The following is a 23,914-nucleotide window of genomic DNA, read 5'->3' as shown; positions in this document are numbered from 1 at the left end:
ACCCTTATTCACAAAATCTCATACCCTTCCAGCACATCAAGTAGCAGAACTATTTAGTACAAATATATAATACAAGGGAAGAGCCAATCTAAAAAAAACTGCTCACTCCAATCTAACAGGCCCCTTATGATTTTAACATAAGATGAGGTTAATCAAAATAGAATGACATGGATTTTGGAAAAAAAATGGAAAACACTTCTTGGGAGAAACAATGAATGACATGAATTAAGGCATCATAGACTTTCCTGCCTTTTACCTCCTTCCACCAATTTCAACTGCCATCCCACTTGGTTGATGCTTCTTTAGTTTTTATTAGAATTCATAGGGGTTTGCCGGGATGTTAGAACAGGTAATGAGAGAGGTAGATGAAGCTTTTTATCTGATAACCAACCCTGATTCCTGGTGAACCTAGACCAGTTTAAAACCATCCAAAATACTGTGAAAATAAATTGATATTCATTTTTACTGAATTGTTGTTTTATGTGCTGATTCAATTTATTGTTTAGGTTAACAAAATGTATCTTGTCAAGAAGCATAGGTATTAAATATATGTTGGGAAGAATATGCAAACGTGAGCAAGAAACCAAACAAACAATCATATACGAACGAAAGGAATTTAATGTAGTTTGGCAATAATGCATTTTTTTTTTTTTAATTTTTTTATACTGAGGGTGTTTGAATCTTTGACCTAACTAATCCCTGGGGTCATTGTGATACCACTTACACAGAACCGGGTCAATCTGAGATGGAAACTCTCATGCGGTGGCCCCAAGAAGTTAGGTGTAGCAGTGAAGGTTTGATCACGGGACCTTGCTTCCTGAGGCGGAGTGCCGTGTCCCCTCCAAGCCAACTATGCTAACCCCTTGGGGTTCATATCCTAAAGAAGCAAGGAATTTTTCACTAACCAGAAAAACATTGTACGCCACTCTCCACCGCACTATGTAATCTCCTTTGCTTATACTTAGGGTTTTCCCAGAGAATCTATATACACTCTAAAAACCCTAATCCACATGCAATTACAATTTTACCCTTGTACATGTAATGGACCAAAAACAACCTAGATTAAGCAAATACAAGCCCAACAATAAGTGTGTGGCTTTCATAAAATATATGACACAAAACCGAGGAGAATGTATATGATCCATCATTCTATAAAACATAATCACAGATCAGATGTATTTCATGCAAGCTGGTGGTATCAGTCTGAGAACATAGTGACACCCCAAAGACCAGAGGTGCTCACAAATGGAAGGTTGTCTCATGGTAGATAAAAAATGTATTGTCAAGATAAAACATCGCATTGTCGAAGTTTTTTTTATTTTTTATTTTATTATTATTATTATTTTTTTTTTTAAGGGTGCTTCATGATAATGACTTGTCAAGACCCCATTGGTCAGAACGGGAGCGTGGCTGGAGGAATTTGGAGAGATTTAAGCTGTGTTTGGTAGCTAAGAGAAGAAAAGAAAAGAAAAAGGTACTAAACTTGTACTTTTGTTGGGTTAAGAAATTCTCTTTGCACTTGGTATGTCTTCGCCCAAGAGAAGATTCAATTTTTGAATTTCAAAATTCTCTTTAGGAATTGTGAAGTTTTCTTTTGCTAAAAAAAAAAAAAAAAAAAATCCTTGCCAAAAAGATAAGAAAATATGAGAAAATATGAAAACTTTTCTTTTCTTTTTTTCTCTTCTAATAGTAACCAAATAGTAACCAAACATACATTTTACTCTTTGTATTTTCTCACCATTTCATTTCATTTTATTCTTTCTCTTTTCTTTTCTTTTCTTTCTCTTGGCTATCAAACAAAGCCTTAAGGAAGAAAAAAAGGGCAGGAGGAGGAATAGTGGAAATAAAGAGAGAATTAAGAATCGTGCGTGGGTCTGGGTGTGTGTGAGACAATAAGGGAGGAAAGGGAAGGTTTTTAGGAAGTAAAATACATACATGGAAGGAGATAATCTTGGGAAGGAAATACGGAGAAAGAAGATTGAGAAGATCCGACTTTCCTAGCTAATATAGAATCCGAGGGGGATAGAGAGATAAAGCAATGAGAGGAACTCTCCATTGGTGCTGAGAGAGACCACGCGGAGAGAGGTAGAGGATTTTGGAGAAAAGAGAGTAATCCCAGCCAGAATCAACGTCACCCGGCTGAAAATTTCTTGCAGCCCCTCTTCCCTTTCGTTTTTGGACGAGGATTTCCAAGTTGGAGATGGTATGGTAGTATGATTTTTTATTTTTATTTTATTTTTTAAATTCTGAAAAATAAGTTTTATATGCTTATAATACTAACTATGCTATTTGCATTACACAACAGATTGTGTAAAGGAGCGATACAGTGAGAAAGAGATTAAAAGAAGAGTAAGCTATTGATGTTATCCAAGTAGAAAAAGAAAGAAAAAAAAAAAAAAAAGATGGCTGCTGCGAGTATGATCCTTCCTATTGTATAGAAACTAGGCTCCCTCCAAATGGATCAAACTAATTATCTTTTTCTAGCGAAGCCAGAAGTGGACTCATTATGCAAACAACTCCGGGAGATGATTGCCTATCTGATGGGCGAAGAAGCAATATACCCCAATGACCCAGTAGTGAAAGTGGGGGTGAGACAATTCAGAGAGTTGGCCTTCGAGGGAGAAGATGCGTTCGACCTATATGCATATGAAGAAATATATATATATATATATATATATATTTATATATATTGTTTGTGTGATGATTCAATTTATTGTTTATATTAAACAAAGGGATCTCTTAAGAAGCATTGCCACTGAGTATCTGCTAAGACAAATAAGCAAACGCGAGCAAGAAATCAAACAAACAATCATGGACGAACACAAGAATTTTAACATGGTTTGGCACTAATGCATATAACCACTTGAAAGAACCGAAGAATTTCGCACTTGTCAGAAAAACGTTGTACACCACTCTCCACTTTACCATGGGACTAGATGCTGGGCCTGATTCGGGCAAATTTCAATCAAATCCAGGTTAAAATTGGCAGGGCTGATACGATTTATGATTCTGAGTTTTAAATTATTGGTCAAATCGATGGATTTGGATTGATCCCAATTCCTGACATTTGAAATGGTCTGATTGATTCCAATCCGATCCAAATCACAATCAATAGTGACCAATTTGATCACCGATTCTAAATCTCACCAATTGAGTCATCGGAGAGACTATGTAAAACCTCACCAATTGAGTCATCGGAGAGACTATGTAAAACCGGATTAAAATGGTTTGATCATGATTTCAAAAGTGTGAATCCGCATGTAACATTACTATTCTCATTCCCAAGTTGACATTCTCAGACCGAAGTGAATCTGAACCAAATGGTCAGAAACGAACCGGTTGAGACCTTAGGCCAATCTCAAAATGGCATATCACGAATCGGAATCTAGTTGATTAATTCAATATCCTAATTATTCGGATTTTATAATAGAGGGGGTAAAAATGGCAAAAAGGTTAATGACCCAGATTCCTGATTTTACAGCTATTTAAAGTCGGCTCAAGTGCTCACTGCTTCTTCGTCTTCTTCGACCTCCATTCCCTCGTTTCTTTTTCGTCTGGTTCTACAGTAAGTCGAAACCTTATCTTACCTTTCTCTCCTTCGACCCCGTTTACTGAGAAGCCCTCTGTGGATCTCCCAAGCCTTCCTTCTTCTCTGTGGATCTCCCAAGCGTTTCTTCTTTCTCTTCTTCTTTTCTTCTTCTTCGGTCTCTGACCTCCACGAAGATCTCCCAAGGCTTTCACTGGATTCGGATAAATCGAAATGGAATCCAAACTCTCTGCCTGTACAGGCGAGAATGTTAAGCCTTTTGCAGCCAGCAGTGCCCAACGGTGAGAGTGGGACCGCAGCGGATTCAGATTATTCTCCAGGTAACATTTGGAATTTCTTCGTTGTGGATTTTACCATGTTCTTCGGCCCTCCGCCCTCCGTCCTCCGCCCTCCTCCCTCTACATCCTAAGACCCATTTAGCCCATGATACCATCTCTTCAGAGCTTCCTCCAACCACTAGCGCTTGAATCCTGCAAATCCCCTCCTCACCTGCCGACCGTGCCCTTTCCCAGACCTCTTTAATCTGCAACCACCGCCATCCGGCCTACCCCTCTTCATTGTGAACGAACATGAAGTTGAAGAATCCACCCTAAAAAATTCCTTGCTGAACTTTATGCTCTCCTTTCTTCCCTATGGTCTTTCCAACAGGGTTTCCAAGTTAGAGATGGTATGGCCGTATGATTTTTTTTTTCTTTTAATGATGAGTCAACATTTTAAAAAATTGATTTCTATGCCTAAAATACATTGATTTACTAACTATCCAGTATGCATTATACACGACAGATTTTGTAAAGGAGCGATACAGTGAGAAAGAGATCGGAAGAAGAGTTACTGGGCTTCGTTAAACGCTTAAGGAGCAAGGAAGCTTGTGATGTTCTCCAACCAACTAGAAAGGAGAAAAAATGGCTGTGAGAGTATGATCCATACTTTAAGTACATAAACTAGGCTCCCTTCTAATGGATCAAACTAATCATCTCTGAGAAGCGAAGAGAGAAGTCTGACTCATTCCACATAGAACTCTAGCTGATTGATGAAGAAGAAATACACCCCAAAAGTCGTGGTGGGGAAGAATGGGTGCGAGAATAAGAATGTTGTTTTAGATGAGAATGAAGAAATTCAGTGTATGATAATGGGTATGGGTGGAGTCGGGATTGGGTATGGGTAAGGATAAAAAACAACAGCGCATTCAGAAGAAGTGCTGTAAACAAGATGAATGTGAGATAATTCTCCATCCATTTTCAGGCCATAGGTCGGGAAGCTACCTCAACCAAGCGAATTCCCACCTAATCTCAATTAGATTGCGATTGACTTGCCATCATCTAAAGGAAGACATGATGGAGAGACTCGAGAAGATACCTGAACGAAAGTAGCTCACGCTAGATTGGCACCCATACGATGGAATAGTTTTGAAATACTCTACAGGTGAGTTTCCTAAACTCAAGGTTGAGTTATTGGATAGTGTACAAAGGGGAAATGCCTAGTCTAGGGATATTAGACATTAATTACATTTTTGGGTTAAAATGGATTCAGGAGGTGGGTTGAGCCGTTGAGGCACATCACAATATTGTAGAAACTTTCTTAGCGGGTTTTTGGATTTTTTTCTTTTCTAGTGATGACCATGCTGAATGTGAAGGGGGTGATTGGATCTGCTTGTACAATCACCTACATGAACATATAACATCTGTCTCATCCATATGTTTGCACAGCCGGCAGCTTGTCCCAATGTTTTCAATGAAGATTTTGATGGTTTTATGAATGAGAATGTTTTCATGTGTTCCTAAGAAGGTGTATGTTTATTCAATGAATTATGGAAAGTTAACCGGGGTGATGATTTATGTATTTGTATGGATTTTTATGTATGTCTATGTCTATGTCTATGTCTATGTATATGTGGAGGTGCATTGTTTCTACTTGCTAGGCTGTATAGCTGAGACTATTAAGGCACTTTTGGAAGACTGTTGAAGGACAGGCACAGGCAGACGGTCGCCTTGAAGTTTCTTGCTAGAGTTCTTTTATTTTCTGCAGGATGTTTAATTTGAATTGATGCTATCTTTTCGGAACAGTTGTATTGAAGTTTCTTGTTAGAATAACTGACAATGTGTCGGTAAAAAAACGTCAGATCATAATTAATTTCTATTTACACAAAGCCTTCAGAGGAGAATTTAATGAATGATAGAATAACTGACAATGTGTTGGTGAAGAAACGTCAGATCATAATTAATTTCCATCTACACAGAGCCTTTAAAGGAGATTTGTTTTCCAAGAAAAGATTGACAGGTGATCCCTAAAGTTGCATGTCAGGAAGGAAATCCTTTATTATCATTCAGCGTACTATTGTCAGGTTTCAGAAGTCGAGATCACCTGGCATTTATTATTGATTTATTGTCTTGTCCTTGTCCTTGTCCTAAGAGAGCATGTTTTTCGAGAGTATTGACCATGGACCGATTACGTTGGATCTGATTTTAAAATAATATTATTTATTAGAGAAAATTGCATTGCCACCCCTGAACTTCGGTCGTTATTCAACGCCACCCCCTGGACTTTTCGAAACGTCAATGCCACCCCCTAAAAATTCAAAAAATTTCAAATCGGTCCCTGCCGTTAGCCGACCGTGAGAAATGAATGAAAACCGGTTAGTTTTTTTCTAATATACCCAAAATACCCCCACCTATTGTGAGAGGACAATATTGCCCTCATCTCTCATCTCTCATCTCTCATCTCTCATCTCTCCTCTCACTCACTCGGCCGGACAAGAAGAAGAAGAAGATGAAGACCCACCTGCAACTCGATTCTCCCCTCCTCCGGCGTGCGATTCTCCCCTCCTCCGGGGTGCAATTCTTTGTAGGAGCTGCTAGTGACCACCACCTCCCCTTCTTCTAGGAAGTGAGAGAAATAGAAACCTGTCTCTTCATCTTAGGTTCATATTCACTTCATTTCCAATCTTCAAAGAAATCCCAGTTGGGAATTCAAGAATCGACATTCATTTTATATAGAAAGATGGAATTTTTCGAGAAAGGCAAGTCTGTTAGGCTCAAAAGCCACCTAGACAAGTACCTCTTCGCCGAAGACGACGGAGAAACTGTTCGACAAAGCCGCAACTTTTCCTCAAGGAAAACGAGGTGGACGGTGGAGTTCGTGGAAGGGAAGAACCATTTGTTGCGATTCAAGAGCAGTCACGGCCGTTACCTCACCGCCTCCGATGCTCCCTTCCTTCTGGGTGTAGCAGGGAAGCGAGTCACCCAGTCGCTTCCTTCCACCAAATGTGAGTACTCTTCGGTGGAGTGGGAACCCCAAAGGAATGGGAATCAGGTGAAGCTCAGGTCATCGGAGAGTACATTCTTGAGGGCTAATGGTGGTGTGCCGCCTTGGAGAAGCTCCATAACCCACGACGTCCTACAGTTTCCGGCTACACAAGATTGGGTATCTTGGTATGTGCAATTGGTGGAAAACACTGAAGGCGATGATGATGATAATGAGTCTGTCGCCGATTACCAATCGCAGATATCGACCTTATCTTCTGTGACGGACGATCTGTTACTGGATTCCGAACCAGATTCGCCATTGTCGACGGCGTTGAGCAAAGCTAAGAAATTTTCATTTTCGGCGAGGGGAGAATCGCACGCTGGAGGAGGGGAGAATCGAGTTGCAGGTGGGTCTTCGTCTTCTTCTTCTTCTTGTTCGGCCGAGTGAGTGAGAGGAGTGAGGAGAGAGGAGAGATGAGAGATGAGAGATGTGAGATGGGTATGGGTTTAGGAGATAGAAATAAATGAGAGGGCAATATTGTCCTCTCACAATAGGTGGGGGTATTTTGGGTATATTAGAAAAAAACTAACCGGTTTTCATTCATTTCTCACGGTCGGCTAACGGCAGGGACCGATTTGAAATTTTTTGAATTTTTAGGGGGTGGCATTGATGTTTCGAAAAGTCCAGGGGGTGGCGTTGAATAACGACCGAAGTTCAGGGGGTGGCAATGCAATTTTCTCTAAATATAATAATCGAAACATATGAATGTAACAAGGACAAAGGCAAGAGGGGGTGAATGTAAATTTTTCAAAAGAAAAAAAACTTAAAAATAAAAGAGTGGCAAAAGAAAAAAAACTTAAAAATAAAAGAGTGGCGAGAAATCTGAATCTCTCAACACGCCTTGAAAAAAGGAATTTTAATCTACGGCAGGCAATTGAGACTTGTGAATAATCCAAATGATGTCCTCTGACTCCCGTCTACTAGTTTGTGAGAAACTAGACTTGCAAAAAAATTTCTTTCAAAGTAGCTGCTCATAAAAAGACCTATTTTTCAATGGGTTGGACCATAGTTTGAGGAATTAAATGAGGTTGACTTGAATTAATCAATCAATATTGGCCTTCATCAATTTTGATTTTTGATTGATACAATATCATTGGATCGATAAATGAAAAATAAAACGATTAAAATTTGTTTTTTATACTGATCATAAAGATATTTCTTTTCAATCCAGGTTGAATCGCTGATCCAGATCAAGATCAAAAATGGATCAATAACGATCTTGACCAATTCCAACCCCCATTGTGTATCCTTATACCATGGGCCAGAAAAAAAAAAAAAAATCTAAACCATGTGCTGGACTTAATAATCCAACGAATAACTGGAAACTAGAAATCCAAAAGGATCCAAGGTTGCAATTGCCGAAGAAGGATTCCCCAAAACTCGAAATACTTGATTGTGCAACGCACTCTCGGTTCAGAGATGGCTTGGTTTTGAAGCAATAAACTGACGGATCGAGCTCCTCTGCTGCATCCTTTTTTGGCAGAGCCTGGCAGAGGGTACTTATGATTGTGACACGTGGTGTTGACCACGTGTATGGTGGATAATATAAGATGAGAGGAAACGGTTTAAATTTTGGTTTTGAAAACTCGATCTGGCCGGATCGACCATAAAGGTAGAAAAAACCTAAATCCTTCACCTCTTGTTCTTTCTTCTCCCCCTTTCCCTCTTCTGGTCGTACGAAAGTAAGCCCTCTCCCTCTGTGTCCTCTCTTCTGCTTGGAGGAAGCAACCCCGGACAAGCTCCTCTGCTGCGTCCTTTAACACCGCAGAAGACGCCGCCTTGGCCTATGATTGCCGAGGCCTTTAGGCTGAGAGGAGAGAATGCTCGTCTCAACTTCCCCGAACTCTTTCTAGGCAAGGACAGTACAGAGAGAGCAGCTGCAACAGCTCCTGGTTCATCCCCTTCATCCCCTTCATCCCCTCCTACCCGTCTAGACAATCGCCAACCAAGCCGGTTCCAGCCGCAGAAATGTCCGGAAGGCCTAAATTTGAACGCTCAGGCTATGGAGATCTTGCCAACACCTCTAGACGATCCGGATAAGCCCAATTTTGAGGGTAGTTCTCCTTCCGGATTGGGGTTGAGTGAGGTCACGGGTATTACTAAAGAACCTGTGCTTACACCTGCGGCTTCTGTGACAGGGGGCGTTTCTGGGTCCCCGGAATGTCCATGGAGGGAAGTGATGGAGGAGGCTTGGCTCACTGCTATTCCAGCTGGTTGGGGTCCAGGTAGCACTGTTTGGGACCATATTGATGGCTCAAATAATCTACTTCTGCAACCCAATCTCCCTATACCATCCTCCTGTCCCCAAGAATTCGATGCCTTTGATATTTCAAATCAGCAGGCCACCTCTGTTTCTTCTTCTTCCCCCTCCTCCTGTCCCATGAACATGTTCTTTTGGAAGGAAGGTGATTAACACCTGCCAGTCCACCTGACACACATCCTCAACAAGATTCATATAAGCTTTAGGAGAGTTAAACCAACACCCCTTCCCCTTCTCCTCTCTCTCTCTCTCTCTCTCTCTCTCTCTGCTTTTGGTAGTTTAAGTTAGACAATTCCCTCATAGTCTAACAGGTTGCAGGTTTTTAAGAAAGACAGCCCGTGATTTCTTAGGAATAAGAGTTTTTGAAACCCAGTTTCCTCTTTTCAGTTACCCAAAACTTTCACATTCAAAGACCCCCATTTTAAAGTGATGTTAAAGCAATGCAAATTACCTGCATTCTTTATTACTTCCACTACCCCTAACAACCCAATTGCTTCGATCCCTGAAGATAAAACTTTAAGATGGTAGATGAATTAAGAACAGCAAACGAGTTCAAATCCAAAACATTAAGGCTTTACAAAAACCATTCATGAACAAATCCAATGCAAAACACACAAAAATTACATTCCCTATGTACATGCAGATTCATCTCTTACATTGTGCTGATTTGCTTCCTCCGAGCAGAAGAGAGGACACAGAGGGAGAGGGCTTGCTTTCGTACGACCAGGAGAGGGAAAGAAGGAGAAAAAGAAGAAGGGGCGAAGGATTTAGGTTTTTTCTACCGTTTTGATCAACCGGCCTGGTTAAGTTTTCAAAACCAAAATTTAGACCAGTTCCTCTCATCTTGTATTATCCACCATACATGTGGCGATAGCCACGTGTCAAAATCATAGGCAGGCTCCGCCAGGCTCCGCCAAAAAACAACGCAGTAGAGGAGCTCAATCCATCTGACCCGTTCGTTTCTTGTTTGGTTGGAAAAGAATCCGTCATATTCAATTGATGTCAGTTTCCTTTCCAATACGTTTCAAAATATCGAGAGAAGATGAGATAGATACTCCTTCTCGTATACTATACTATGAAGTGATTACTTGACACGCTAACGTCCACCTCTCTGGTTCTTTCTCTCTCTTCCTCAGAAGAAAGTATATCTGTTTCCTTTGATAGAAGAAATAGGTCAGAAAATCCTCAACGACCCATTTCTCTGTGATCCTTTCTTTGTTGTTTGAAAGATCCTTTTTTTTTTTTTTTTTTTTTGTTCTGGTTCCTGAAGTGAACGGTTTCGCTGTTGTTTGATCAAGTTGCCATGGAAGAAGTTGGGGAGTTTCAAGACTGGGAGTTGCTGAGTCTCGTCCAATCGCCCGTTTCCATTGATAATTCAAGAGATTTGGTGGAAATGGAAGACGACTCTGAAGGCTTTATTAGGCCTGATTACTTTTCTATCGATTCAGAGAAGAGATTCGATAAAAGGGTCTCTGAACGTGACCTTTGCGAAGAGGGTTCTGTCGATTCTGATAATCCCAGTTGGGTTGATCCGAGTTTGGAACCCAGGATTGGAGATGATGCCAAAAGAGAAGTGGGTTTGGAAGGAATCGCTCTTGGGCGTAAGAATTTGGGAGAATTTTGGTCTGACTCGAGCAGTGAACGATCGGTTTCCCAGAAAAGCGATTTGGGTTGTGGAGATGATGCAAGAGATGAAGTGGCTTTTGAAGAATATGGGGAAAGTAAAGGAATTGAACCTAAAAGTATGGATTGTGGCGAGTTTTGGTCTGATTCTGGCGGAGATGGATCTTCCCCTGTTAAGGTTGAGAACTCTGAGGGAGACTCTGGCTTGGTCTCTTTCGATTACGAGCAAGAAATTAAAGCAGAGGGATTAAATGACTCGGATTCAGGTGTTACGAGGGAGGTTGCAGTAGAGAGAGGTGAAGTTACCGAAGGGATGGGAGCAGTATCTCGCGATGTGGTGAAAGGAGGAGAAGAAGGGAAGAAGAAGATTGTATGGTGGAAGGTTCCTTTTGAGCTTCTGAAATTCTGTGTTTTCAGGGTTACCCCTGTTTGGTCTTTGTCCATCGCTGCCGCTATGATGGGTGTTGTTATTCTAGGCAGGAGATTGTACAAAATGAAGAGAAAGACTCAGGCCATTCCTCTTAAGATCACTGTGGATGATAAGGTCAGTTCTTCCCAAATTTATATGCTTTTCATCCTTATTTTTTGTTTCATGAAAAGGGATTTGGTAAATTATGGTTTAGTTGGTTATGTTTGATCATTCCTATCCTCTTCTCCATCTCTAGAGAGTTTTGATTATTGCTTATTATTTATTTATATTTTGATAATTTGCTTGGTTAGTTGTAACTTGCTTTGCTGTTGATTCTTAACAATGCCAATGCTGGCTTTTGTTTGAGATGTTTTGTGTTCTGTTTTCCTGTTTGATTCTGAGCCAATTCATATGAGTCTTCTGGGGCCTGTTTGAGTTTGAGATGAGTAACTTTTTCCATGTTCAAATTGATGTACTCTTACTGATTGATTTACAGTGCTCTTGTGAATAAATCTATAAGTACTTGATATTTCTCTGTGGTTTGTTATGTACTATTGTATGTGAACTTGTAGTCTTTCTCTTTTTTTTTTGGTGTTAAATTTGTTTTTTAATGCGTAGTGGGGAAGTCTTACTGCCTAGATTTCCAATAGTATGAGTTCAATCCATTTGGTGGTTTGTTGCTGGTGCTTGGTAGGTTGGTGTGGTGATAATTTGAAACCCCAATGAATTTATTCATGTACCTATTTATGTTTGGGTTGATAGTATGTGGATTCCCGAGCAGTACCAACAATTCTATAACCAACTGAAAAAGAAGGATTCTTAAATATTTAGAACATATGGCACTCTGTTCAAATATTGTGACAGCTTCATTAAAGAGTATGATAGAGGTTATAAAAGATTCTTTGTTCTTAGTTTATATCCTGGCCAAGATTTGAAATTTTTGGAAGAGTTATCCTTTGCAGTAGGGTAACTGTGTAAGAGTTATTCTTTGCTATGCATTATGACCTTACCGTGGTGTAAGAGTTATTCTTTGTGGTAGTATATGTTCAACAGTCATACTTTCAATGTAGTCGTGTAATTGCAAGAGGAGAGAAGTTTTTTTAGTTTGGCAAGTCGAAAGGGTATCACTAGACTGGCACTAATATCAGCCACATGGTAGACTAGATAGAGCTGAAATTTCGTGGAGATGTAGACCCCAAGTTCCCTGCTCACATGTCAGGTTTCAGCGAAAATGAATTTGGCCTAGTGGCGAAATAGAGCTTTGGAAATCTAGTAAAGAAAATTGATCTTTTTAAACAAAGAAATGGATGGTTGAAAATGCAAGGGAATACACTAATATGTGGGAGGGCATTTAATTGACTCTTGAGTCTGAAATTTAACATGGGGCCAATCTACACCATTTCCTAGATATCTGTATGTGAAATTGTCACATCACCCACCTTTTTGGAAAACTTGGTTTTTCTACTATAGCAAGTCTAGGAGGTATCTCTAGACCATCACAAATATCAACAACGTGGCAAATTCGATGGGCCTAATTTTTTGAACATTTAGATCTCAAGATCCCCTGTTCACATGCCAAGTTTCCTACCAAATGGAATTTGCCGAGAGGCAAAATTGAAAAATCCAGGACTAGCAAGAGTTGCACAGGCTTCTAAGGGATGCATGGACATACATGGGAGGTCATGTGATTGGATATGAGCCTTTAATTGTACACGTGGCAAATCCTTACAATTTCCTAGATATTCATATGGTTGATATTGCCACATCACTCTTTCATGTGGAAAAAATTGATGCCCTAGACTAGAGATTCCATCTAAGACCTGTTGTTCTAGGAAGCCTTTTTGCCTAATTTATTGTCTTAAAGCAGGGAAAAAAAAAAATTTCAAAGGGTTTGTTTTCCCTCTTTCATTTACCCATTAGTGGCAGAAATAGAAGAGGGGAGGGGGACTGGAGTGGGTGCAGGTGAGGGAGGTAAAACAAAGCTTGGACAGATGGAAGCTCAATGTATACATCCAAGCATCACTTATGGCATAAAAGGACATTGGTTTCTGTTGGCTTGTTACTGCACAATACTATGTAAATTAATTGGAAGGGGCATGTGATGATGTGTTAAATATATACTTTAAATTCTTTTTTTAAGTGGCCTTTCTATCTTCTGGACCCATATCTTCCTTGGTTTTACTATTTTTCTGTGGCTTCTGCTTCCTCTTGCTCCGAGCATTAGTAATATGTAAGAATATTTATGATCTCGATGTCAATTTATCATTTCTGCTTCTGTGCTCTTGGTTAAAGAATCTGTGCAATAGGTGGATGAATTGTTTATGCTTTTGTGCTCCTTTTCTGATGGTTTTTAAATCTGCAGAAGGTATCTCAGTTCATGGTCCGTGCTGCTCGTCTTAATGAAGCGTTCTCAGTTGTTCGTCGTGTTCCGATCGTACGACCTTCACTGCCAGCTGCTGGGATGACTCCTTGGCCCGTCATGAGTTTGAGATGAAAACTGTTGTGTTATATAGATAAGATAAAAAGAGTTCTACAAGGTCAGTTGCAGAATATATTTATGACTGATTTCTCATATGTAACTAAGTGTTTGGTGATAGTAGCTTCTGTTTTTTTTTTATATTTAATTTGTATGGGGTTGTTAAATGACTTATTTGGTGAGATCTATGGATGTTTTCTAAAATTTCTTTCTTAGCGACCTCAAACAAAGCCTCCTCTGCGCTTCAATTCTCAAAAATTGTCATTTTAGCTTTTGTGTGATTCTCCTTTGATTGGCATGTGGAAACAGTCAGAGCCTCATTGTCGTCGTTTTTTGGACTTAAAGCTACGCTTTAAAGTATAGGTGAAGTTAAACTTCTTGAACCTTTTCTCGTTAATGTTTCCGGTTAACTTATCAACAACATTCTATCATCCAATACTATTTACGATAGAATCTTTGGAAAGAAGTATTTCGAAACTTTTTTTGATTTAAATGTTAATCACAGACTAGCTCTCAATATTGTTATATGCAGGAAAAGGTGGCACAACTGAAGGAATGAAAAAAAATTCTAGATGACAATTATGTTGATTGGTTATGCCCTTTTAAAAATTTTCAAATTAAGATAAAATTAAGATCAAGTCTCATGTAAGGTTAGAATATTGAATTCATTACATGGAAGGGAAGAGAGTTACTTATGTATCACAAGCGTAATACCTCCTAAGGAATACCATTTTTTATCAATTCAGCAATAGTAGGTTTTTAGTGCATCTTTGTAGAAACTCCTTGTGCAATGAGGGAGAAGAGTGTCTTCTCCATATGATTAGGTTTTAAAATCCTAACTCGAAACTCAGAATAAAAAGAGAAAGAGGCCTAGCGATTTTAGGAGGAGAAAACTCTAAAATCATTGGAGGGAGAGAAGGAGAATACTAGTGCATGTGATTCCTTCCCTCCATCTAATCTCATATGTATAAAGCTATGTGCTGCTAAAATCCTGCTTTGCTCTAACTGATAAGATCCCATTGGTAATCTACTTAAATATCCTTAATTAGTAATATCTTTAATTCTCAATTAACGATATTTGCATACAAAGACACTAAGAATAGATATAACACTTTGCTCCCAAAGAAGTAGATTTATTGTAATAAAGTTTTCCAGCTTTGCGCTACTTGCCGTGTGGGGACTTTAGCCTAGGAACTATGATCACTACCATGGAGTATCCTTTTTTGTTATTATTAAAAGAAAAAAAAAAAGTCTTATAAAGAGAATTTGAACCATTATTTGGACACTAAAGCATTTTCTAAATATTTAAAAAATAATTATGAATACTAATACTATTTACAATATTTTACACATTGTTTACCATTCATGCCACTGGTACAAGAATTTCATCCAATCATGAACATTTTCTCTCTTAGAATTCTATGGGAAGTAAATTTCTTATTGAGTGTCTCTTTCATTCACAGGTAAATATTGTGAATCCATTGCCTTAATATATAGTTAGAGAGGCAGCAACGGTTAGTATACCAAAATTCATAATGTCCAACTACAAAGGTAAGCACCAAATTAATCAAAATTAAATTATTTAAAATGAATTTATGAACTCAATTCCAACATATTATATATTTATTTTTTCTTCTATTATAAATGTATATTGATGCAAAATACAAGTACTTCATCATTATGTTACGAGCCAATGAATCCAAGAATCTCCAATTACCAAGTCAGACAAAATCATGTATCTCGGATATGGTTTGAGCAAATGGTATCTCTAGTCACCGATATCATGTTGATAGTTGACACTGTATAGATGAAATGGTATGGACCAAGAATAAAATATTTGAAAAATCTAGGTTTTCAGAAAAACCAAGGGTAAACTTGTTCGATATAGCCAAACCGTATTAGTGTTGTATCGATTTTAAAAATGATTTTATCCATGTTGAAACTGTACACTAAAACATGATCTCGACATCTATTGAGTTCACCATGTTTAAAATGAATAAGTTTCTTAGTTTCTAACCAAAAAGAAAGACTGATTCCGTTTCCATTTAAATCACTAAAACACCTCCCACCATTTGGTCTGACCAAAATATCTTTTTATTTTATTTTGGGAGTTTCCTTATGTTATTAATTAATGTTGAATATCTACTCATTGGGGTGTTGGTATTGATTTCCTGTGGTTCAATGAAGAGATATTAGTAGGAACGTGATACGGTCCAGCACGAGTTCTCTCTCATGTGACTATGTGAGAAAAATATCTATAGCTAGATGTAGTGAGTATCGAGTGATTGGAACCCCTTGATACACATGTTTAGATGTTCTCAATTGTCTAATCTTCACCATACGTTATCGCTCCCTAAAGAGGATGTGAAGTGTTATGAGACATCCTTTTGTAGCTTAGCCAGATTTGAATCCCCTGAACAGTCTTGTCCATGTAGTCTCCGTCACCATGAATTCCACAGTCGATAATTCTTATGGCAGCAGAAGTGGGCATTCATTTGTACCAAAAAAAAAGAAGTGGACATTCATTACTGTCCGGCTGTCCCACACTGGTTCTGAGTCCTGAGCCTATTCCCGTTATATTTATGCATGAAACTAACTACCTACTGTCCTGTCGAATGGCTTGGGCATCCTAATTAATTGGACCTCCCAAGTGGTTAGAGCACTTTACCAACCCCCACAACTTATTCAATCAATATAGGTTAAAAAAAAAAAAAAAAAAAGGGAAGGGGAGTGTGACCCCTACACCCAAAACATGGAAGAAATGATCGGCCCTCTCCTATGATGATGTTTTCTCATGTGCTTTTGTTGGCCTTGATGTATGTGTAGGAGTCATATTCCCTCATAAGAAATATTCTCGGCCTAACCATGACAGAGGCCCCTCTGTCAAGGAGTGTTGCTAGCTTTACAAGCCTGAGCAAGGGTCCCACAGAGGACACCAATGTTAAAGTCCGAGAGGTGTGTTGCATCCATGTAATATTGTTTGCTTAGGGCTAAGGCCCATATAGTTTTAAAACGCGTCTACATGGAAGGGGTTAGTCTTACTTATAAGCCACAACTCTCTTGACATACAAATTATGTGAGTCTATCTTAGTCGACTCCTCTTGATTTTTACCATAACGGACGGCCCCTTGTTGAGGGATCTTGTTTCAGGGTGCCTATAGATGGAAGGGGTTGGCCCTTTGCTTAGGATGTGGGACTACTATAGTCACTCTTGAGGCTAGTTTTTACCCATCTTAAGGCCTAAGAAGAGCGTTGTGTTCATGTGATATTGTTTGCTTTGGTCTGAGGCCTGCACGTTTTTAAAACGTGTCTACTTAAATGAAAGGGGTTGGTGCCTGCTTGTAAGTCATAAGCTCACTCTGCACACAAGCAATGTGGAGACGATCTTAATCGTCCCTCCTTTTTACCACAAAAGAGGAGGAAAACTTCTATCATTGTCTTTTTCTTTTTAATGCGTTAAAGACTAATAATACAACAACAATATTGCTTTCAAAGCCAACCCAAGCAAACCGAAATTAAACGTCTATCCTTAAAATGTAAGAATGTATTCTTGGTTGAGAATTCAAACACGGTTTGGATACACATCTTGGTAATTAAAATGTGTTCTTCATTTCAAAATGCTTAAGCATATTATCAAACACCCTCATGGCTATAATTTCTTTCGTAGCCACCTCAAACGAAGCTTCCTCTGAGCTTCAATTCTCAAAAATTGGCAAAAAATCTATGCTCCAAAGAAGTAGATTTATAATAATGAAGTTTTCACTTTCACGGTCTCCACTTAAATCATAGATGCATAGTTGGGGAATCAAACCTGTAACCATGCACCTATCCACACAATCCCCAATTCGCCCTAATTATCTGGGCAACCCACAGATGTATTCACAGGCATGTATAGAATATCCATTATTGAGAGTTTTTTTTTTCTTTTTTTGCTAATGATGGATATCCAGGCCTTTGACCTAACTAGTCCTGCGGGCCCATATTGACCCCACAACCGCATGAACTGGGTCATACCGAAGTTGAATGAGAATTATTCAACTTTTATTGAAAGCAGTGAAGAGCAACTTAGGATGTCCGAGTTTATGGCTCGTACCAAATTCGTTGCTCACCAATCAGGTCATACCGGGGTTAAATGAGAACTATTCAACTTTCACTGAAAGCAGTGCAGAACAACTTAGGATGTCCGAGTTTATGGCTCGAACCAAGTTAGTTGCTCACCAACCGGGTCATACCGGGGTTGAATGAGAACTATTCAACTTTCACTGAAAGCAGTAAAGAGCACTAAACACCCCCGTGTGAGTGGACCAAGGTGTGCCTAGTGGGAATCGAACTGAAGACGTCTAAGTTTATGGCTTGTACCAAGTTCGTTGCTCACCAACTGTGCTACCCCCTTGGGTTATCCATTTTTGAAAGTATACAATGTGACAACCATATGAATAGAATGCCAAATTCTATCCATAATTGAGGTTATTTCAATGATGTATAAAAAAAAAATATTAATACATTGAGGTTATTTCAATGATGTATAAAAAAGAATTAATATTTTCAAAAAAAAAAAATTGTAAGCTATTTACAAAACATGCTATTAGATCCGAATTTTGTTCAATCATATAAAGACATACAACCTCAGACCTATATAAATGTAGCGGGCAACAACGGAGCTTGAGAATTGATTTGTATTCGAATCATAGTAGCCAGTAATCTCTGATATACTCATTTTGATATTCTCCATTATAGGATGTGAATTCTATGTTGTGCATCTCTTCATTCACAAGTAAACATAATGAATCCATTGCTTTAATAGATCAGTCAAAGAGACATCAATCGTTGATACATCAAAATTCATAATGTTGAACTGCAACGATAAGCACCTCTCATGCAAATTAATCACAATTAAATTATTTAAAATGTACTTATGAACACAATTCCAACATATTATATATTTATTCTCTCTTCTATTATAAATGTATATTGATGCAAAATACAAGTAGTTCATTATTATGTTATGAGTCGATGAGTCCAAGAATCTCCAAATTACCAAGTTAGATACATGGTTGATAAAATCATGTTTCTTGGCTATGGATTGAGCTATTAGTATCTCTAGTCACCGATTATAATACCATGTTGACAGTTGACACTGCATAGATGAAACGGTATGGATCAAGGGTAAAATAGTTGAAAAATCTAGGTTTTTAGAAAAAAACCAAGGGTAAACTTGACCGATATGGCCGATCCATATTGGTATTGTATCGATTTTGAATGATCATATCCATTCTGATACTGTGCACTAAAACCATGATCTTGACATGTCACACCCCGTTCACAAAGAGATGGACCGGTGACCAGGTTCCATCTAGGTAACCCCAAAACCACCAGGATCATTAGACACAGTCACCATAGCACAACAAGCCACAAGCAATCATGAATTATAATATTTTAGTTCAGTGGAAGTCTTGTCATAAATAGTTACCTGTAATTCCCCATATACTCTTGATACCTAAATTGTTATACATAAAGTATTTACATGTGGGCTTGTAAGCATGATATTTACACAAGAAATAGTAATTTATATATCGATAGTACAAAAGGGACATATACCTAAAGAATCAAAGGAGTACAGTAGATGGAATCTGTCACTGTTGCCCTGCAACACAACCCTCACACGGGTAGCCGTCACCTTGATCGAATTCTTCAGAGACCCACTAATCCCCCCCTGGGGTTTCGTCAGTGGGACCAGACATGGGTTCCTCTACAGAGTATCCTGCAAAATCATTTAAAAATGTGTGTTCATGAGGGGTGAGCTCACTAGCTCAGTAAATAGAAAGAAAGACGCACACAAGTAATAGTAAACAAATGATCCTATATGCATGAGATTCACTTTAGTCCTATTCCACCTAAACAAATCATTTTAGGTCATAGGTAACATGCTACTCATAACCACAGTGCGTGTATGCCCTAGGTTCAAGACTCGTTCTCCAACCCACGATACGCCCATAGGGTTGTCGAAGAAGGCCCACCGTGAGTACTTGAAAAATTAAATCATGGTCGAACCACAATAGAAATGTAAATCTTGGCCGAGCCATAGCAGAAAAGTAAATCATGGTCGAACCACAGTAGAAATTAAAAGCAATATGATTAGCCCATTGAATATATCACCAAGGTTTTCAACTATCCTAATGATCAACCAGGCGTACTTCTAACCACCACGGTGATCCGTGATCGATGCTTCTCTCTAGTGATAACCCAACACGTAAACCCTTGTTGGGAAGGGTCGTAGCACGAGGGAATATGAAATCCTAACCACATGTTCCTACATGGGATAGTACAACTACATAGTTCTTTCATGTACCATTCCACAGTGAACCAATACATTTGTTTTCAAGCCGACTATAGGATCTAATCTAGAAATCCCACACACGTTTGGTAAATCGGCATCATAATATCATATTATAAATCCATTCTCAAGATTTCAACATATAACAATGCATATAGAAATTAAGATATAACATGTTTAGTTCTAAATACATCATTCATTCATCAATCACATGCATGAGAATGAAAATCGAAATATCAATATAGTCTATGAATGCAAAGGATGCCAAAAACATTTCAAAAATTAAGAATCAATGTCCTCTCCCCACTTACTTATTCTTGTGGAATAATCAGCACTCACGGTACAGCTAAGATCCAGAGTGAGAAGATGAGTTTCTCGAAACCTAGCACAGATAAAGGTTTTAGAAATGCATCCAAATCGGGATTATAATCGACGTAGGATATAAACATGACGAGCATAATAGCATAAAGAAGGTTGTCGACGAGTTTGAATTCAATCGGAGCTCATTTGGTCTATAAGTGGGTCATACAGGTGGGTAGGAGAACCCGCCTATGCAGTCTGGCTAGATTGGTGGGTTCCTAACGGAACCCGTCGGTAGAATTAGAGGTGTAGGAATGACTGGTAGGTCACAGCGGTGGGTCAGGCACCCCCCGATCTTACCCATCGATAGAACCCAAGGGAACAGGTGTGACTAGTGGGTCACACTGGCGGGTTAGGCACCCGTCGATCTTACCTGTCGGTTCTCTTAGATTTTACTATTTTCCTTATTTCTTCCATTCCAACTCTTGAAACCCCAATATGGTGATTTCCACATCATTTTCCACACATTCTAAGTTTCATCTACTTGACTGTATAATGGATCTAAGATAACAACAAGATTTGGGGGAAGAAATCATATCTTTACTTGGAAAAACCCCAAATCTTGGAATCCTCTTCCCAAATTCAAATGCCACTTCAATAATCACCAAATCTTTGTTTCCCTCCTCAAATGCTTTAAGAAAATCATACAATGGCTTCATTATCCTCTAGATTCAAACATATAGAAAGAGGGTTTCATCAAATCTCAAAGTTCATGGTGTTACCTCAAAATGAAGATCTCAAGTCACTGGACACTATTCCGGTGACGGAAAGGCGACGTGTGGCTCCAGAATCCAAGGGGTAAGCCTCTTTCCCCTTCTTTATCTCCTTCGTCCTATTTTCTCCCTCATCTTTACTCCTCTCACCCACTTTTCTAAAAACCATAAATGAGGGAGAGAGTGTTATAAGGCTATTTATACCCTAGTGTTGTAAATATCTTCTAGGGTCCGTTTGGTTTTGTTCATTTATGGACTGAATCGCATTAAACCATATTTTCGGCGCGAGGTAGCCAACATCATATGGCATACAAGACCTCATTAAGACAAGGAGGCTGAGACAAAAATGCTCATCCAAGCCGGGCATATTGGTGTCCATAATACCCCAATAGGTGAGTCAAACTGGTGGGTCTCGCACCTACCAGTGACACCTACCAGTTGGCCAAACAAGCCAACATTGCTGTATTTTAGAGCAAAATGGAGTCTTAACATGTACTTCACTTTCGCCACGTGTAGTGGATCAAGTTCCTATCATTCAAATACGATAACATACCTGTTGTAACCCGGCAGTCACTGAGAGGGGGGGTGAATCAGTGAGTTCAATTCTGATACCTAAAAACCTGTCCGATGTCTGACCAAGAAAAAACTGATATAGCTGTCCCTGTTTGCACACAGTCGTATGCACACTCAGCCTCTCATAGGCACTTCCAAGTATGCACACCCATTCCACATTCCACGCACTTCAATATCAAATGCAAACAACAAGCACCCACAACACAGGGTTTTTACGAGGTTCGGCAATTTGCCTACATCCCCGGAGTAGTGCCTGTAAAGGCTTCGTACCTACTCAATACACTACTTTTGACTGCACCCACAGTCGGGAGCACCCACACCCAATTTTCTCAAGCCGAAGCTGAGATGGCACTCGTAGTACCGATACAATATGTAGCACCCACTACACGGGAGCACCCACTCCCGGTGCTTAGCACCCACTAAGCACACAATAAATAATACAATTAAATTGGGCTTATAACAATGCCCTATAGTGAAGCACTCATACATGCAAATTTCCCCCAAATAGACTACAACTATCACTTAGGCATTTTATCAAACATCTTGCCTACAATGATTTATAATAATGGAAATTTGGCAAAATTGAGGTTACCTTGGCAAGGAGTAACCGTCGGAGATGCAATAATGTCAATCTCCACTTGATGCGGACCACAACCACGTTGTCTCGGTGCCGCCAATGCTTCAACCCCGGTTGGCACTTGGGTTTCTTGAAGCAACTCACAAGAACCAAATTCTAGGTTCTTCTTCTTTCTTTTCTCCTTGTCTTTACTTTCATGGAGCAACAATGGCATTCACATTCACATTCACATTCACACACACACAAAGAGAGGAAACAACTTCTTCTCTATTTCCCTCTTCTTCTCTTCTCTTCTCTTTTCTTTTCTTTTCTCTTGGCAACAACCAATATGACTTGCTACCTTGGTTTCCAGCAGCTTCCTAAGCCTCTAATGGTGGCTATGGATGAAGTGCAAGAGGATGGAAGTCTTTCATTCAAACCTTTAGCCTTCCACGAGCTTCAACTCGTTTTTCCGACCACCTCAGCAAGCCCTCTGCCTGATTTCTTCCCTCTGATGTGTAGAGCTCGGAGAGATGAAGAATCTCCAACTTGAATCACTCAAATCCGACTTAAAATGAGGGAGATATGACCTTTTGAAGTTGGAGCAATGAGATAGCCTGAAATGGAATCTTCGTACGGGTGGCGTAGGCTACACCGGCGGCGCGCGCAACAGGGGCGAAATCTGACCGTAGATCTCATATAAGAGATCTTATAATCCAAACCGTCCGATTAAACCAACGGACAACAGATCCAAACCGTTAGATTTGAATCTCGATGACGTCATCATGACGTAAGCGCTGACATCGTCAGAAGTGTTGTCGATCTATGATTGGTTGCTTTTCCGGATTTTAAGGGAGCTTGTCTCCCACTCACAAAAGTGAAAATGCATATTGACCGTTGGATCCGAATCTTCCATGATGGCTTTAATCAGATTTCATGAGATCATTAAGATCGGAATCCTTTTTATACCTTCTGTACACGCGCGAAACACAATAACATACCTTGATATAGTGTAGCGCCAGTGCATCAAGAATTATGCATCTAACCAATAAAATCCCACGCGCAAGCATCTATCTCGTCCATATCACACCAAAATCTCAGCAGCCTTTGGATGGGCATCAAACATACGTGGTCGAATCTTGGCCGTTCATTTCACTTCCCTTGACTCCTCTTTATTACAATCAAGCCCCTGCCTCCATATGTTTCAGTGCTTAAAGACCCCTTGCAACTCAGACCTTCAAAATCTTTAAATTACACAAAAGCCCTTCGAATTTCAAAATAAATTCCGAAAACCCACCCAACACCGAGAGCAACTGATGGATTTTCGGTTTGGATTTTCGAACCGACTTTACGGAAATGCTTATAACTTTTTCATACGATATCCGATCGATATGAAACGAAGTGCGTTGGAATCGTAACTGGATGCTCTACGACTTTTCAGAAGACTCAATCATCTGAATCATCCATGTAAAAAGACCAAAATGCCCCTACACATTTCCAATGACGTATCTTTCTCATACGCAATCGGAATGCGATGAAATAAGAACCGTTGGAAAGATTGTATTTTTGTCGTATTGTTACATGTAGAACACTTCCTTTAAAAAAATCATCTTCAATGCCGAAACTGCCCTCGACTGCCACAAATGCCGTAACTTCTTCATACGGTATCGGAATGTGACGAAATCAAATGCACTGGACTAGGAAAATTACAATCTATCTTTTTCATGAAGAATCGATCTTCCAAAAATGCCATTTTCATT

At 39.4% G+C, this 23,914-nt stretch overlaps 1 protein-coding gene and 3 long non-coding RNA genes across 6 annotated transcripts; 3 read left to right on the top strand and 1 right to left on the bottom strand.

Annotated features, from left to right (window-relative positions):
- The first annotated feature begins 1,938 nt into the window (after positions 1-1,938).
- On the top strand, positions 1,939-2,374 carry LOC122075686. Its single transcript, XR_006139324.1, has 2 exons — positions 1,939-2,203; positions 2,306-2,374. It is a non-coding gene; the product is annotated as an uncharacterized LOC122075686 (long non-coding RNA).
- Positions 2,375-3,476: 1,102 nt separating this feature from the next.
- On the top strand, positions 3,477-5,708 carry LOC122075901. Of its 3 annotated transcripts, none has more exons than XR_006139377.1 (3): positions 3,502-3,867; positions 4,331-4,969; positions 5,158-5,708. It is a non-coding gene; the product is annotated as an uncharacterized LOC122075901 (long non-coding RNA). The 3 variants fall into 3 exon arrangements; XR_006139378.1 differs by having other exon boundaries at positions 5,078-5,708; XR_006139376.1 differs by having other exon boundaries at positions 3,477-3,867; positions 4,331-5,708.
- A 4,433-nt stretch (positions 5,709-10,141) lies between these two features.
- LOC122075168 lies at positions 10,142-13,892 on the top strand. The gene is made up of 3 exons (XM_042640097.1): positions 10,142-10,283; positions 10,409-11,277; positions 13,505-13,892. Exons 2-3 carry the CDS (start codon positions 10,414-10,416, stop codon positions 13,634-13,636), a joined length of 996 nt encoding a protein of 331 aa, XP_042496031.1. The 5' UTR covers positions 10,142-10,283; positions 10,409-10,413; the 3' UTR covers positions 13,637-13,892.
- Positions 13,893-19,083: 5,191 nt separating this feature from the next.
- On the bottom strand, positions 19,084-22,244 carry LOC122076204. Its single transcript, XR_006139458.1, has 2 exons — positions 22,191-22,244; positions 19,084-19,379 (listed from the first exon to the last, which is right to left on the bottom strand). It is a non-coding gene; the product is annotated as an uncharacterized LOC122076204 (long non-coding RNA).
- Positions 22,245-23,914: the final 1,670 nt, after the last annotated feature.

Source organism: Macadamia integrifolia, chromosome 4 (genome assembly GCF_013358625.1).
Source record: "Macadamia integrifolia cultivar HAES 741 chromosome 4, SCU_Mint_v3, whole genome shotgun sequence".
NCBI lineage: Eukaryota > Viridiplantae > Streptophyta > Magnoliopsida > Proteales > Proteaceae > Macadamia > Macadamia integrifolia.
Note: the sequence above shows the minus strand (reverse complement) of the source record. Positions and strands in the feature narration are given on the sequence as shown.